Source organism: Vulpes vulpes, chromosome 11 (assembly GCF_048418805.1).
Source record: "Vulpes vulpes isolate BD-2025 chromosome 11, VulVul3, whole genome shotgun sequence".
In the NCBI taxonomy this organism is placed as follows: Eukaryota; Metazoa; Chordata; class Mammalia; order Carnivora; family Canidae; genus Vulpes; species Vulpes vulpes.
In genome coordinates this window covers 16,458,779-16,477,187 of record NC_132790.1, presented here as the reverse complement: position 1 = coordinate 16,477,187, position 18,409 = coordinate 16,458,779, and the positions used below count along the sequence as shown (strand labels likewise).

General features: G+C 34.4%; 1 protein-coding gene across 3 annotated transcripts in view; it reads right to left on the bottom strand.

Annotated features, from left to right (window-relative positions):
- The window catches only part of SBF2 (SET binding factor 2), a 466,812-nt gene that overhangs the window by 257,138 nt on the left and 191,265 nt on the right, over positions 1-18,409 (bottom strand). For all 3 annotated transcript variants that reach the window (XM_072725665.1, XM_072725663.1, XM_072725664.1), the window contains exon 3: positions 2,731-2,868. In XM_072725665.1, coding sequence (XP_072581766.1) covers positions 2,731-2,868 — 138 coding nt within the window. The remainder of the gene's footprint in view (positions 1-2,730; positions 2,869-18,409) is intronic.

The following is an 18,409-nucleotide window of genomic DNA, read 5'->3' as shown; positions in this document are numbered from 1 at the left end:
GGGTGGCGCAGCGGTTTGGCGCTTGCCTTTGGCCCAGGGCGCGATCCTGGAGACCCGGGATAGAATCCCACATCAGGCTCCCGCTGCTTGGAGCCTGTTTCTCCCTCTGCCTGTGTCTCTGCCTCTCTCTCTGTCTCTCTGTGACTATCATAAATAAATAAAAATTAAAAAAAAATAATAAAGTGCCAGACATGTGCACAAGTTCTTTCCAAGGGAAAACTGGTGAAGTGAGCCAGAGAGACAACACGGAGATGGCACCTGCTAGCCTTCCTGGTCTCCAGTAACACCCCCAGAGATGTGCTGAATTAGACACCTGACCTTAAGGCAGGAGCTTTTAAAGCATGCACATAGGACTCTTTCAGAAAAGATTGGAAGATGGGCATTTCTGTTTCCTCCATTCTGAGCTGTGGGAGGAGAGCCACAGTGAATTCTGGTGAACCTGTTAAGAACTCTCATTGTTTGCTATAGTCTGGTGTGTCTCATGGGCATAACCCCACTGGTTTTCAAAGTTAGGTGTTTTGGATGCCCATCCTTCACGTGCAAGTGTTAAAAGCTGGGCCTAGATGTTGGGTCTAAACACTGTACACCTAAAATAAATAAATAAATAAAACACTTTACACCTCAGGGAAAAGCTAGAAGTTGTAAATTCCTTCCCAACGTCACTGCGCAAAGGGTAGAGCTTATGGTATGAGTTTGCCTTTCCTACTCGTTTCAGTGTAGGTATTTTCTTGTTTGCACAATGTGAGTTGCTCAGCTAGTTTCTAGATTTCTTTCAGAGGGAATCACTCCATGGTAGCTGTAGATCTGGTGTCTGTAGGAGGAATTTAGTTCAAGAGTTTCCTAGGTCACCATCAATAATGTAGGAACTCCCTACATTATCTTAATGTTATTACTTTTATGTCAGTTATTTTGGGGCAAGAGGGGTTGGTAATGAAGGAGAACCCGAATAATCAGTTAGTTTCATCAGGCAATTCTAGGGAGTTCTGAAGAGGTACTGTCAAGGATAGAGAAATAAAATACTGCACTCTCAGAACTATCTTAATTTCTCAAAATCAACATAGAAATAAAAGGTCATCTAATAGAGATAGAGAGGATCTTGGCTGTAGAACACTTTTGCTTGAATTGATAAAAAATGAGAATTTGATTAGTTCTTTCTTGGCAACTCCACTCAAACATTATCCAGGATAGAAATGGCTATTGTCATCTACTTCTAAGTTTTTGTCCCCATTAAGAATATAATCCCCAATTTCAAAAAGAAACAATGTGCTACGTTAGTCTATTAGGCGTTTAATATTTGACATAAAATATTTTTAGTTCAATTCCATAAATAAAATGCTTCAGGTTTTTTTTTTCCTTCAGGTTTTAATATGGCTTCCCACAAAGATCTGACAACAAAGAATGTATTGGTAATACAGATGATGAGTATTTTGTTCTATGTAGCCTTTTAATTTATCACTGTAAATTAATAAACTAGCATGCTGGTTTTAATACATCAGTCTGGTGAATCTGGATAATGTAAATCTGTGTCAAGAAACGTGATTTATCTCCTCTTGTACTGCAAATTGAGATTTCTGCATCCAGAAAATTCAGATATTGGAGTTTAATTAAAGTAACCCAAACAACAAATGCTTCTTTGTGAGGCCATTTTGGAAAGCAAGCCAATCTTTCACTCTGGCAGTGATACTTCTCATCTGCATGTAGCAGAAAGTACTGCAGATGATGCAGATTGGCTTACTCAACCTCCTCCAAAGTCTTTTATAGTTTCCTTCTTGTACTATAGAGTTTTCAAAGCAAAACAAACAAATGTATAACAACAACAACAAAGTTTTTCTGATTCCTTTCCAGGGGAGTGTGACCTATATGCAATCTGACTTCCCCAAGGAAACAACCCATATGAGATATAAAGCCGAAGTCACCAATGTAAGATAGTGAGACAGGTTGCACATGAGAAGTTAGATTTTTGGGGGCAACATGTAAAGGTTATATTGTCTAGTACTCCAAGTGTACTCAAACTGTACTCAAACTCAAACTGCCAAGTGGTCAAAGGCAGAAAAAGTATGGTTTCTCCTAAAACAGACCCAAGTTAGGCAGTTCCTAGTACCCAAAATTAGTTCCCTGCTCACCCCTCACCCATGAAATTACATAAACTGTCCAATACATTATCATAAATCCTTTTATGCATAAATTAAAGAAAGTAGATTCAGTTGTCTGAAACTAAGAACCCCAACAAATACTTTTTGCAACCTAGTATTTTTCATTTCTATGGTTCTATGAATTTCAGTCCTGCCATGTTGATATTCCCACCAGAGTTGGTATTTAGTTGAGTACTTAAAAAATATTATCAAGCACTGTGATAGGTGATTTATAAGCATTCTGATTAAATGCTCTCTATTCCGTGAAAGACTTCTCAGAAAAAGGACTGACAGAAAATTAAATTTTCCATGAGAGTATACAAATCTTCCTAATAAACGAATTCATCAATATTTCTTAGAAATATTCAGATTATGATCAATATTAAAATAAAACAAAGTTTACTTTCTTCCTGACTTCTCCAACAGTATAGTACCTCAGCCTTTTTAAAAGTAGTCCAAAGAACTTAAACTCACAGTTCTAACAAAAACAAATATGGCATTTTAAAAAAAGATTCATTTTAAATTCATTTTAAACATTTTAAAACATTTTAAAAAAAGATGTTGTTCTTTTGTACTTTGGCTAGAAAAGTTACTATACCTGAAGATTGATTTCTGCTTCATAGAAGGTTAGGCACGAGCAGTAATGTCGATCTGAGTCAATATCTGTCAGGACCACCACAAAAAATGTTGGCTGCTTTCTCTCTCTGGACAGCTGCCACCCTCCAGGCTGACAAAACTAAATGGGATAGAAAAAAATTATCACATTTTAAAAGTATAATGAAAATTTATTATTTATAAATTTTTGTGAAATGTTAAATATCCCTCCATTGTAAAAAAAATTTCCACCTAATGTGATATATTACCTAACCCATTACATAAATATATATTTTGTATATATATAAGTACAGATTTCTAATGTAGAATACTTTTTTTAATGTACATATACATTTTATAAAGACAGTCTAAGATTATCCACAGGTGCCACTCATTCTGAGATACAAATTGGCATACATAGAAACAAATCACCATAAATGAAAAACTTCCCCCTTTAGAACAAATCATGAAATGAGTTGAAGATAAAGTGCTAAGTATCTATCATTGACAGAAAATAGAATTATTTTACAATTCCTTCGTTAATCTAAGTCTTCAATACAATGAAAAAGGTATCTTGTTCATCAAGATAGACCACATTATAGGCTATATCACACACTTTAATGTGTTTTAAAGACTAGAAATCATACAACATATGCCCTTAGACTACAACAGACCTGAATTAGTAACAGAAAGATAGCTGAAAAAGTCCCCATATACTTGGAGATTAAACAATACACTGCTAAATAATACATGGGTCAAAGATAAAATCTCAAAAGAAATGTGAAAAATATTTTGAACTAAATAGAAATGAAAATACACCTTATTAACACTTTTGGGATTCAGCAAAAGCAGTGCTTAAAGGAAAATTTATAATATTGAATGCATATATTAGAAAAGAAGGAAGATCTAAAATCAATAATCTAAGCTTCTATCCCAAGAAACTAGAAAAAGAAAAGCAAATTAAATACCAAGTAAGCAGATAAAAAGAAATAATAAAAATTAGAGCAGAAATCAATGAAATAGATAATGAAAAATCAACAGAGAAAATTTTCTTAAAAACCATAGCTAGTTCTTTGAAAAGATCAGTAAAATCAACAAGCCTCTAACCAGTTAACTAAGGGGAAAAAAAGATACAAATTACTAATATCAGAAATGAAAGAGGGGACATCACTACAGATCCCAAGGACATTAAAAGATAATAAAGGAATACTCTAAACAACTCTATGCCTACAAATCTGGCAGACTAGATGAAATGGATCGATTTCTTGAAAGACACAATCTGATAAAACTGATACAAGAATGGGGCAGCCCGGGTGGCTCAGTGGTTTATCACCACCTTCTGCCCAGGACCTGATCCTGGAGACCCGGGATCAAGTCCCACATCAGGCTCCCTGCATGGAGCCTGCTTCTCCCTCTGCTTCTCTCTCTCTCTCTCATGAATAAATGAAATATTTTTAAAAACTGATACAAGAACAAACACACCATCTGAACAGGTCTATATCTACTAAATAAATTGAATCAATAATTAATAGACTTCCAAAATAGAAAGTTCTCTGGTAAATTTACTAAACATTTAATGAAGAAATTATATGATTCTCTAAGATCTCTTCCAGAAGACAGAAGACAAGGAAATGCTTCCTGATTCATTCTATGAAGCCAGCATTACTCTAACAGCAAAAGTAGGTAAAAAATCATAAGAAAACCACAGACCAATTTCCCTCCTGAGAGATGCATAAACCCTCAACAAAATATTTACAAGTTGAATCCAACAATGTATGAAAAGAATTATAAACTACAACCAAGTAGGATTTATTGCAGGTACACAAGGCTGGTTCAACACCTGAAAGTACATTAAACAAATCAAGAAGACAGATTTAAAAAATCACAGGACCATATCAATGCATGCAGAGAAAGTATCTGAGAAAATCCAACACCCATTCATGATAAAAACTCTCAGAAAACTAAGAATAGAGTGGAAGTTCCTTAACTTGATAGAGAACATTTGCTAAAATCCTACACCTAATGAGATACTTAATGATTAAGAAGCTACAAGTTTTCTCACTAAGGTAATAACAAAGCAATGATGTCCCCTTATCACCACAACTCTTCAAAATTGCAATTAGACAACCCCCCCAAAAGGAAATAAAAGGTAAATGGATTGCAAAGAAAAAAATATAACTGTCTGTTCACAAATGACATGATTGTCTATGTAGAAAATCTGAAGGGATCAACAAAAAAGACTCTTGAAAGTAATAAAGAATTATAGCAAGGTTCGAGGATACAAGGTTCATATTTAAAACTCAGCTGCTTTCCTACATACCAACAAGAACTGTTGTTTAAAATTAAAAATATATTTTACTATTTACATTAGAACCTTCCCCAAGTATTTAACTTTAAATACTTAGTTTAAATTTAATAAAATTTCTATAAAATCTACACGAGGAAAACTATAAAACTTTAATGAAAGTACTCAAAGAAGAAGTAATATAGAGAGAAATATTCTATATTCATGAACAGAAAGATTAAATATTGTCAAGTATCAGTTCTTCCAAATGTGATCTATATAGTTCAGTGCAATCCCAATCAACATCTCAGCAACTTATTTTGTGGATAATGATAAACTAATTTTATAGTTTAGATGGAGGGGTAAAAGATCAAGAAGAGCCAACATAACACTGAAGAAAACAGGCAAAAGATCTTAACAGATACCTCACTAAAGAAGATACACAGAAAAAAAATAAGCATATGATAAGACGTTCAACATCTTATGTCATTACAGAATTGCAAATTAAAACAAGATATTGTCACATTGTCTATTAGAATGGCCAAAATCCAAAATACTGGCAATGCCAAATGCTAACAAAGATGGTGAATAACAGGAATTCTCATTCATTACTGTAGGAATGCAAAATAGACAACCATGCTGGAAGATAGTATGATAGTTTCTTACAAAACTAAGCATATTCTTAGTATACAATCCAGCAATTCTGTTCCTTGGTATTTACCCAAAGGAGTTAAAAACATATGTTCACACAAAACTTGTACATGGATGTTTATAGCAGCTTTATTCATAATTGTCAAAACTTGGAAGCAACCAAGATGTTCTTCAGTAGGTGAATGGATAAACTGTGGCACATTTAAGATAATGGAATATTATTTAGTGCTAAAAAGAAACAAACTATCAAGCTATGAAAAGGCATGGAAGAACCTTATATGCATATTACTAAATGAAAGACTTCAATCCAAAAGGGTTTCACGTGGTGTAGTTCCAACTACATGACATTCTGAGAAATGAGAAACTATGGAAACAGCAAAAAGATTAATGGTTATCTGAAACTGAGGGCATTGCAGAGACATGAACAGGCAAAATACAGAGGATTTTCAGGGCATGGAACCTATATAATAAATACTATATGCACAATATGGTATAATTCTATAATACTATATACATATAATACTATATAATGCTATAATGGTCGATACATGCCATTCTACATTTGTCAAAACCTACAGAATGTATAACACCAAGAGTGAATGTTAATGTACATTATGGACTTTGGGTAATAATGATATGTCAACCAAGGGAGGTTCATCAATTGTTAACAAATGTACCACTGTGGCTGGGATATTGATAGTGTGGGAGGACATGTGTTTTGGGAACTGGGAGTATATAGGAACTCTTAGTTTCTGCTCACTTTTGCTGTGAATCTAAAACTGCTCTTCCTAGTGTCTGTGTTTGTATGTGTGTGTGTGTGTATGCTGTAAAAAGTGAAGTCCATTTTCAAAAATCTGAAGAAAATAAGATATCTTGATTAGTAGTATTGTTCAAGAGATGGAACAAAAATAGAAATGAGTTCACCAATACAGCAGCTCTCTGTACCAGATTATCTGTTATTCTGCTCAATAACTGTGTAACCTTGAGCAATTTATTTAATCCTTCAGTACCTCAGTTTCCTTGTCTATAAAAGATAGACCATTAACCACCTGCTAGTGTGCTTGGGAAGTCTACATAAATTAACACATGCAAAGTGCTGAGAATAGCCCCTGGCATATAATCCAGTGAAGTAAACATTACCCCATCCGATCCAACTTTAGCTACTGTCATCATATCTATAACATTTTCTTTCTCCTTCTGTTTCTTCCAAAACCTGCCCTTGCCCCTCCTTTCATTGTCTCACTGTCTCCTTGACTGAGTCTAATGAGACATCAGAAAGGGAGATCTGGATAATTTCTTACATTTGGAGAGAGACAGTAATCATGTTCAAAGCTTCTCTACCAAAATAGAAATTCTACCAGACTCTTTTTCATAAGTAGATTTCACCAGAATTTTTTTAAATGGCATAAAAAGCTTAAAATACACTAATTAGCAAGTAAGTGAAAACATGTTTCTTTACATTTTATTTTGAAATAGCTATTCAACAAATATTTATTGAGTACTTGAGTATCACTTATTCTTTGAATACTTCTCTGTAACTTCCTAGTATCTCCAGCACCTTCTACACTCAACAATCAAGAAGTTCCTTTCCTGTGTTCCAAAACCATTTTATACATATTTATTATAATAACAACAACTTTTTCTTATATATTTCCCTTGAACTTATTAGCTATTCTACTAATCTGGTACAGAAAAGTTGACTTGTCATTTTCTTTATGTGTACGTTTCTCCTCAACAATTATCTATCCAAGTGCTTGTGGCCATGATAAGGATTTTTAATTTCAGAATAGCAAGCCTCAAAGAGTGGTGCATAAGAGTCACAGAAGTCCCAGTGGTAAAAATTATTTTCATAATAATACTAAGAATTAATGGTTTCTTTCACCTTGTTGACATTTACATTGACAGTGCTAAAGTCATGGCAGTTAAAACTGCTGGCACCTTAACAGAAATGAATGCAGCAAGCCCCAAATTATACTTGTAGTCATTGTATTCTTCACACAGTTGCATGTGTGCAATTAAAAACGAAAATCAGTTTCAGTTTAAAATGTCTTTAAAGGAATCCCTGGGTGGTGCAGCGGTTTGGCACCTGCCTTTGGCCGAGGGCGTGATCCTGGAGACCCAGGATCGAATCCCACATCGGGCTCCCGGTGCATGGAGCCTGCTTCTCCCTCTGCCTATGTCTCTGCCTCTCTCTCTTTCTCTCTCTGTGTGACTATCATAAATAAATAAAAATTAAAAAAAATAAAAAATAAAAAATAAAATGTCTTTAAAAAAGCAATACATAGTTTAATTTCATTATAACTTGACCCTTGAGTATATAACTTTTTAAATATTGTTGCAAATAATACATATAAAGCACTCTTGCTGCATATTAGAAGCATTACAGTTGTTCAGAGAAAAGCTGCTTGTGTAATTATTTAAGTTATGAGTTAAACTAGCTGCCCTTTTTTTTTCAAGAACACCATTTTTACTAGAAAGAATAAATGATAGACAAATATACAGACTTATGTATTAAGCAGACATTTTCTCAAAACAAAGTGAGCCTATCATTTTAAGATAAGGATCTGAGAGACTATGTGTTACCAATGATAAATGAGCATTCAAGCACAATCATGAGACTCCTAGCTTTTGTATTTCTGATGAATGTGACAGTAACATTAACTAATATAATATTTAAAATATTATATATTAATATGTATCAATATTTGAAGATCTGCATAACTCATTGATTCCATATTTACAAAATGACCAATGTATGTTATAAAATCATGCATAGATTAAAAACCCATTCAAATGTTAAGTATACCAACAGACTTTAATGTAACAGTACAAAAAAAAAAAGTAACAGTACGAAAAGTTCATTGATATGCTCACAGATTTCATATTACAACTAATTTTTAAGAAATTACCACTTGAGTTTTGATACAGTGATATTCAAATAAAAATTTCCATACTAGGGATCCCTGGGTGGAGCAGCGGTTTGGCGCCTGCCTTTGGCCCAGGGCGTGATCCTGGAGACCCGGGATCGAATCCCACGTCGGGCACCCGGTGCATGGAGCCTGCTTCTCCCTCTGCCTGTGTCTCTGCCCCTCTCTCTCTCTCTCTCTCTCTCTCTCTGAGACTATCATAAATAAATAAATAAATAAATAAATAAATAAATAAATAAATAAATAAATAAATAAAAGAATTTCCATACTTATCTGAAAAAGTTATTAAAATATTCCTCTTTTCGCCAAATATATATTTTTGAGACCTGATTTTCTTACTATACTTTAATCAAAACAACATATTGCAAGAGCTTGATGTAAAGGTGGGTATGAGGGGATCCCTGGGTGGCTCAGTGGTTTGGCGCCGGCCTTTGGCCCAGGGCCCAATCCTGAAGTCCCAGGATCGAGTCCCATGTCGGGCTCCTGGCATGAAGCCTACTTCTCCCTCTGCCTGTGTCTCTGCCTCTCTCTCTCTCTCTATCATGAATAAATAAATAAAATCTTAAAAAAAAAAGGTGGGTATGAGAATCCAGTTGTCTTTTAGTAAGCTAATATCAATGATATTTCCAAAAATATAAAATAATACCACTGTTTTCCCTATTTTTTGTTTTGGAAACTACAGTTCTTTCTTCATAAAAAAAATATACTATTTAATATGTGAAGGCTTATTCTTCTTTTAAATGAATCATTTTAAATTTCCTAGGTATAATTTCTAATGCATAAATGAATAAACTACATAAACAAAACTCTTTGGGGATACTCAATAATTTGTAACAGTATAAAGTGTGAGACCCAAAAGTGTGAGACCTGCTATTTTAGTGAAATAAGTATTAACATTTAACTAACATTGGCTTAAACTACTTGAATAGCAGAAAGAGATAATTCTTGGTAGAACTAGGGAGTTTTAATCAGGTTACATCAAAACTAAGAGGTGTCTTTCAAAACCTTCCTAACTTGGGCAGCCCAGGTGGCTCAGTGGTTTAGTGCCACCTTCAGCCCAGGGCGTGATCCTGGAGACCGTGAATCTAGTCCCATGTCAGGCTCCCTGCATGGAGCCTGCTTCTCCCTCTGCCTGTGTCTCTGCCTCTCTGTGTATTCTCATGAATAAATAAATAAAATCTTTAAAAAAAAAAAAACCTTCTTATTCTTTCTCAACAAACTTCTGTCCAGAATTATGTACATCTTTTTTTTTTTAAAGATTTTATTTATTTGAGAGAGAGAGTGAACAGGAGAGCTAGGGGAGGAGTGGAGGGAGAGGAAGGGGCAAACTCCCCCACTGAAAAGGGAGCCTGATGTGGGGCTCCAATCCTAAAACCTTGGGATCAGGATCTGAGCTGAAAGCAGATGGTTAACTGATTGAACCACCCAGGTGCTCAGGTACATCATTTTCTAAAATGAGTTCACAATCAAGAAAGAGACATCTGAGCCTGAATCAGGGATGGATTCCATTTGCTCAACAAACAACTCTTCTGACCAAACAATATGTTCTATGAATTAATAACAAATAATACCATTCTCTTGGAGTTCTGTAATTCATTATTAGCCGTTCATTAGGCTTGGCAAATAGCATTAAAACCTACTCACTACAGAATAACTACATATTTTTGCAAAACTTAAATGAAACTATAGGTTTTCAATGAGGATTAAGCTAAATCTCTTTATGTTATTTCTAATTCTATCAAATATAATGACTTCTCAATTCAAAGATACCAGTCATAGAACAGACTTCACAAATAACTTTCATAAGCAAGTAGGTCTATCACTTAAATGAACAAATATTTTGCAGCTTAAAACTAGAAAAAGCAACTTTTACTGTGTCCACTTTTTCCAAATACTATATATATATATACATATATAAATATACTGAATATAATAAAAATATTATAGAATAACCAAAAACGTCCATAGTATTGTTGTGATTAATTTGAATAATCTCTCAAAAGTGAAATATTATAGAAAGTTCTCTGAAAAAGACCTTCATCCACATCTGAATATTTCCAAGACCTTCATCCACAGCTAAAACTTTACAACTTACTGGGAACTGTAATTTAAAAAATTAACCAATGTCTCTTTTAAAAAGTAAAGCTTATAAGAAAATTTCTTCCGGGATCCCTGGGTGGCGCAGCGGTTTGGCACCTGCCTTTGGCCCAGGGCGCGATCCTGGAGACCCGGGATCGAATCCCACGTCGGGCTCCCGGTGCATGGAGCCTGCTTCTCCCTCTGCCTGTGTCTCTGCCTCTCTCTCTCTCTCTCTCTCTCTCTCTCTCTCTCTCTCTGTGACTATCGTAAAATAAAAAAAAAAGAAAAGAAAATTTCTTCCTTTAACAGATAATAATAAATACAAAACATCCAGAAGGAGAATATTAAAGTTTGGGTAGTTAAGTAAAGTTTAGTTACTTAAAATGGGTTCACTGTTTACATTATAAAGGGAATTCCATTAAATTCTGAAAAGACAAAAAGTATTAACAATAAAACTTCTGAGAAATTCCAAGGATCGCGTTTCAGATCAATAAGTACTTAATATGAACACAATTAAGATAGTAGTGGTGAGTTATGGCAGGCCTGGTCAGATTTTTTACTAAATTTTACACAAGGAAGCTGTCAAGATAGCCCACTAGACACTGGTTATACATGAGATCTCTTATTTCACACATGAAATTACAGCAATAGAGGAATTTATTTTATATTATGCATTTAAATAGGGGCATGTGGGCGACTTAGTTAAGTGTCAGACTCTTGATTTCAGCTCAGGTCATGATCTCAGGGCTGTGAGATCAAGCCCCGTCTTGGGCTCTGCGCTGGGAATGGGCCTGCTTAAGATTCTCTCTCTCCTTCTCTCTCTCTGAACCTCTTCCCCTAAAAATAAAAAAAAAACATACATTTCATAGGAGATTTCAAATGAATGAAAATGAAATATTCAAATGAGTATGCAAATATTCAGAAAATAAAAAATAGCTCACACAATTGAGTTTACAAAAATCTCAAAAAAAAAGTTTACAAAAATCTCAAAGGATTTTAAATTTCAAGGATTTTAAAGGGTTTTCAAGGTTTCAATTTTCAAACGCTTTAAATTAAAAGAAATTTAATCTCCAGTTAAAATGTCTACTTTCCAAATTTACTTTATCATAAGATTAAGTAATAATAGAATTTGGAGTATGAAGAGATGATCCCACTGTTTAATAAGAAGTATTTCTCATAGGATTTGGATTAAAATACAATATTCAAATCTTAAATGAGTGTACTGAGGAAGTAATAAACAATGAGGGAATGGACACTACAATTCTTGAACCTGAGCTCCAGTAACATTTCTGACAGGAATGTGAGAAAATGTTTAGACAGCTGGAAACAGACTAGTAAAAGATAGTACTCACTAAAGATAGTAAGCAAAATGATAAGCATTAAACAAACAGGATAAAATCAGGATTTTGTTCTCCCCAGTGTCTTTACTGGCAAACAGGAAAAAAAATGCTATCACAGGTGCAAAATCTAAACTGTTTAGAACTGACTGCCATAACGGACTGGCCATCATTTTGCCCTCCTTTTTTTAAGTCACTGGGGAAACCCAGCGATATTATAAAAGTGATATTAGATCACTTTTGCAGCTTAAAACTAGAAAAAGCAATAGAGTGATATTATAAAAGAAAATACTATATAAATTGACAATTAATATTGTTTTCATACATGGGGATTCCTTTTCAGGATGTTATCGGTCTTTGTTTCCCTCCAGTTTTCTTTCAGACCTTAGCATAACCTGGAAACAAATGATACTTCAAGGTTGTAAGGTTAGAACTGACAGACATTGCTAGTGGTTGAATATCTGCCTTCAGCTCAGGGTATGATCCTGGGATCCTGGGATAGAGTTCTGCATCTCCCTCTGCCTATGTCTCTGCCTCTCTCTCTGTGTCTCTCATGAATAAATAAATAAATAAATAAAACCTTTAAAATAGGGCAGCCCGGGTGGCTCAGCGGTTTAGAGCCGCATTGGGCCCAGGGCGTGACCCTGGAGACCGGGGATCGAGTCCCACGTCAGGCTCCCTGCATGGAGCCTGCTTCTCCCTCTACCTCTCTCTTGCTCTATGTCTCTCATGAATAAATAAATAAAATATTTAAAAAAAAAAAACCTTTAAATAAACACATAAAATAAAATAAAGTTGTAATAAAAAATACAAACAGCGAAGTAATGTGAAAGGAGATAAACGGTTTAAAATGTTAACAAGAATTTGGAAGCTGAAAAAAAAAGAATTTGGAAGCTGGAAAACTGGTTTTCACTACAAATTGCTGGAAAAGATAATGAATGGGAGGTACCAAGTATGTATGCATGTCACCAAATAGGCAACACCAAAACAAAAAAAGAGCCCCTATTTAAATGCATAAAGAGACCATAAAGAATGTAATGAGACACAGAAAATTTCAAACATTGGAGAATAAAGAAGGGATCAAAACATTAAGCAGAGGAGCTTATATATCAGAAAACATTTACAAAGCAAGAGAAATATAATAAAATTTTAAAATAAAGAAACCATAACACTAGTCGGTGTTCAAAAGGGACAAACAAATGGAAAATGAGAGAGAAGGAAATTGGATCACTGCAGGAGTTCTAATTCCTGGGTAACAGGAAATTTAAAAAGAATACATCCAAAGGAAAAATTTATAAAAAATACCCCCAAAACAAAACATAACAAAAAACAATACAACCCTCTTCTTTACAAAAAAGCCAGAACCTGGGGCTCTTGGGTGGCTCAGTGGTTAAGGGTCTGCCTTCGGCTCAGGTCATGATCCCAGGGTCCTGGGATGGAGTCCTGCATCAGGGTCGCCACAGGGAGGCTGCTTCTCCCTCTGCCTATGTCTCTTCCTTTCTCTGTATCTTTCATGAATAGATAAATAAAATCTTAAAAAAAAAAAAAAAAAAAAGGCCAGAACCTTAGGACAAGACTACATTTTTCAATGCCTATCATAATTAATTAATGCTTTTTATTTTTTTTTAAAGATTTTATTAATCAGAGAGGAGAGAGAGAGAGGCAGAGACACAGGCAGAGGGAGACACAGGCAGAGGGAGAAGCAGACTCCATGCAGGGAGCCCGACATGGGACTCAATCTGGGGTCTCCAGGATCACACTCTGGGCCGAAGGCGGCGCTATAACTCTGAGCCACCTCGGCTGCCCTAATTAATGCTTTTTAAAACTCATTAATTTTAGCAAATCATCACAAAGTTTCAATGTATAAAAGAGAAAGAAAAGATCCTAAAGAGGGATGCCTGGGTTGCTCAGCAGTTGAGTGCCTGCCTTCAGTCCAGGGTGTGATCCCAGGGCCCGGGTTCAAGTCCCGCACCAGGCTCCCCCGTGAGGAGCCTGCCTCTTCCTCTTCATAGGCCTTTGCCTCTCTCTGTGTGTCTCCCATGAATAAATAAATAAAATCTTAAAAAATAAAAAAATCCTAAAGGGAAAACAATAAGGAGAAAGAGAAAAAAACAGGTTTATATATTTTAAAACAGATCAAAGATCAAAATAGTAACAGAAACCTATTAATTAATCACATTAATAATCAGAAATGCAATAAAATTAACTCCATAATTTAAAATATAGGACATAATTCAACACCCATTCTTAAATAAATTATATAATGAGTCCCATTACCATTGATATCATTTATTAGACACTAATTAGCAGAAGCAATCACAAAGAAAGAAATTAAAGATAAAAACAGGCAGCCCTGGTGGCTCTGCGGTTTAGCGCTGCCTTCAGCCCAGGACCTGATTCTGGAGACACCAGATCGAGTCCCATGTCAGGCTCTCTGCATGGGACCTGCTTCTCCTTCAGCCTGTGTCTCTGACCCTCTATCTCTGTGTGTCTCTTATAAATAAATAAATAAAATCTTAAATAAATAAATAAACAAACAAACAAACAAACAATGGAAGGTAAAATTATTATTTCCCAATACATGATCATATAACCTGGAAAACTGAAGAGTGTCAACTAAAAAACTACTATGAAAATGATGGAATACAATAAAATAAATGAATATAAAATTAATAAAGAAAGAGGACTCTCATTTTTTGGCCGAGACTACCCTGCAGACTGAAATACCTTAAAAAGCTGGACAAAATATATGAAATAATAGTTTGCAAGACACTGAATATAAGGTAATAAAGGACAAAAATCCCTGAAAGGAGGAAACAATGTGAGCTCAACTATTGGCCCTGCATTCTGTCTTGAGAGAATTTATAGGCCATGGTATTGGAAGAAGGATACAAAGGTAGAGCTGAGAGGACTCCCTATATGAGACAGAGCAGAGACTCTCTGGAGACAGAACACCAAAGAGAAGGGAGCTGCACAGAGAAAGAATGGGGGAAGTCTGTAGAGCTCCTCTTAAGAAGTCAGCAGGGTAGTGATCAGTGCATGTGTCTAAAAAAATTACCTAAGGATGGCAGGACAGCCATCTGCAAAGTTTAGAAAAAAACAGTGCCCGCTGCTTAAGCATGACTGGGAGAAGTGCCCATTCCCATTATCCAGACTGGAAAAATTCATAATTCTCAAGAGCTTGGATAGAGTACACAGAAAAGTCTTGCCACTGTAGTGGAAATAATTAGTCCTGAGCTAGATCTGCTCAGAATTCACATAACAAATCATAAAAGCGATACCTAAAAAGATCAAATTATTTACAAGAAACTTAACTGTATCTCAGGAGCTCAAGAGGATTTAAAATATCTACCACCCAATAAGACAAAATTCATGATGTCAGGCATCCTATTAAACATTAACAGTATGCAAAGAGGGAAACAAAACCCTTAACAAGGAGAATAATCAAACAAAACTGACCTAGGACTGACAGAGATATTAGAATGAGCAGAAAAGACAGAAAGTTGTAATAGTCACATGTTGAAAAAGTTAAATGGAAACATGAAAAATATAAAAGACTCAAACTTCTAAAAAGGAAAATTACAATGTATGAGTTAAAAAAATATACTGGATAGGATTCAAAACATAATAAATGTTACAGAGGAAAGATTAATAAACTTGATTTGACAGGAATAAAAATAATCTAAAGTGAAATACAGAGAAACTCCCAACTGGCTCAGTCGGAAGAGTATATAACTCTTGGTCTCAAGGTGGGAGTTTAAGCCCTGTGTTGGGTATAGAGGAAAGAAAGGAAAAAGAAAAAGAAAAAAAGAAAAAAAAAAGAAAAAGAAAAAGAAAAGAAAAAGAGAAGAGAGAGAAGAGAAGAGAAGAGAAGAGAAGAGAAGAGAAGAGAAGAGAGAAAAGAAAAAAGAAAGAAAAGAAGAAAAAAAGAGAAGAAAAGAAAAGAAAAAAGAAAAGAAAAGAAAAAAAAAGAGAAAAGAAAAGAAAATCCTCCAAAATAAAATGAACATCAGTGAGTTCTGGGACAACTTCAAACAGCCTATCATATAAGTAATCAGAATCAAGGCAGTGTAGAGGACGAACAGAAAAAATTACTTGAAAAAATAATGGACAAAAAATAATACCAGGTGAAACTATGGATCTATACAAAACAATGAAGACCACTATCAGTGGTAACTACATAGGTAAATACAAAAGATTTTTTTGTATTATTTAAATCTCTTATTAGCAAAATAACACTGTAGTATGGGGTTTAAAGTATATAGAAAATTAAAATGGGGGCACCTAGCTGCTCAGTCAGTGGAGCATGTGACTCTTGATCTTGGGACTGTGAGTTTGAGCCCCACTTGGATGTAGAAGTTACTTAAAATGAAAACTTAAAAAAAAAAAAGTAAAATGGATGTCAACAACTGTACAAGTCAGAGGGGGAGAATGGAAGAGTACAGTGGTATTATATGGTTCACATATCACAGGAAAAGTGATATAGTAGAGTATGTTAAGCTAAATGTGCCATTAAGATAAAGATGTATAAGCCCCAAAAATGAAAAAATAAAAGAAATAATAATCCAACAAAATAAATAAAATGAAATACCCAAGAAAAATAATCTAAAAGAAAGCAGAAAATAAAGGACAAGAAAAGACCAATGAAATGAATGTAACACAAAGAACAAAATAATATTCAATCCTAAATATATTAATAATCACATTAAATGGCAGAGGCATTGTGCCTGGATAAAAAAGCAAGACTTGGGGCACCTTGGTGGTTCAGTCAGTTGAGAGTCCAACTCTTGGTTTCAGCTCAGGTCATGATCTCAGGGTCGTGGGATCAAGCCCTACATTAGGCTCTGCACTCAGCATAAAGTCTGCTAGAAAGTCTTTCCCTCTTCTTCTCTTTCCTACTCTGCTCCTCCCTACTTTCTCTACCTCTCATTCATAAATAAATACATACATACATGATTGAATGACTGACTGAATGAATAAATAAATATAAGACTCAATTACATGCTACCTACAAGAAACCCTTTAATTACAAAGTTTCAAAGATGTTAAAAGGAAAAGGACTAGGAAACTATATCTTATGTTAACATTAATCAAAACAAGGCCGGCATAGTTACATTAATATCATGTAGATCGCAGAACAAAGAATATTAACAAAAATGACATTTTATGATATATGGGCCAATTCATCAAGGGGACATAAAATCCTAAATATTTGTGTCCTAAGTAAAGATCTTCAAAATACATAAAGCAAATCTAACAGAATTGCAATAAATGAATAAATAAATAAATAAATGAAACAAATTTCCTCTACTCAAAAATTTCAAAATCTTTCTCCATAATTGATAGAATAGACAAAAAAAAAAGTAAAGATGTAGATTTGAAAAATACTATCAACCAACTTGACCTAACTGATGTTTATATAACACTCTATACAATAGCAGCAATACACATTCTTTTCAAGCATACTTGGAACATTTGCCAAGACAGAGTATATCCTGGGCCATAAAATAAGTTGCAATAAATTTAAGAGGCTTCAAATCATAAGAAGCACATTCCCATATCACAAGAGAATTAAATTAGAAATCAAAAACAGATCTCTGGAAAATCTACAACATTTGGAAACTAACACATTTCAAAACAACTCATGGGTCGAAGAAGAAATCAAAAGGAAATTATAAGGTATGTGGAACTAAATGAGAATGAAAAGACCACCTTTCAGAATTTGTAGGTTGCTACTAAATCAGGACTTCAGGAGAAAGTTATATATGGCACTTAAAGTAGAAAATAAGAAAGGTCTCAATGATCGTCACATCTACTTAAGAATTAGATAAAAAAGAAAACTAAATTCAAAGTAAATTAAAAAAGGAAATAATAGGGATCAGATTAAAACAAAAATCAACAAAACAGAACACACACAATAGAAAAAGATAATGATCAAAAAACTTGATTAACTTTCAGCCAGATTTATCACAAAAAAGAGAAGACACAAATTGCCAGTATCAGGAATAAGATATGACATCATTAGAGATTATAAATATTAAAAGGATTATGAAGGAATATTATGAATAACTTTGTGCAAATAAACTTGACAATGAGATGAAATAGACAAATTCTCTAAATAATGCAAATGACCTGAGCTCACTCATGAAAAAACAAAAAACCCAAATAACTCATATTTATTAGAGAAATTGGAATTATAGTTAAAAACCTTTCCATGAAGAAAACTACAGTCTCAGATGACTTTACTGGTGAATTCTACTAAACATTTAAGGAATCAATAATAGTAATAATAATTCTACACAAAATCTTCCAAAAATTGAAAGGGACAAAGTACTTCCCAACTTCATCCTATGAGGCTGGTATATCCCTGATACCAAAACCTGGCAAAGATATAGAACACATGAA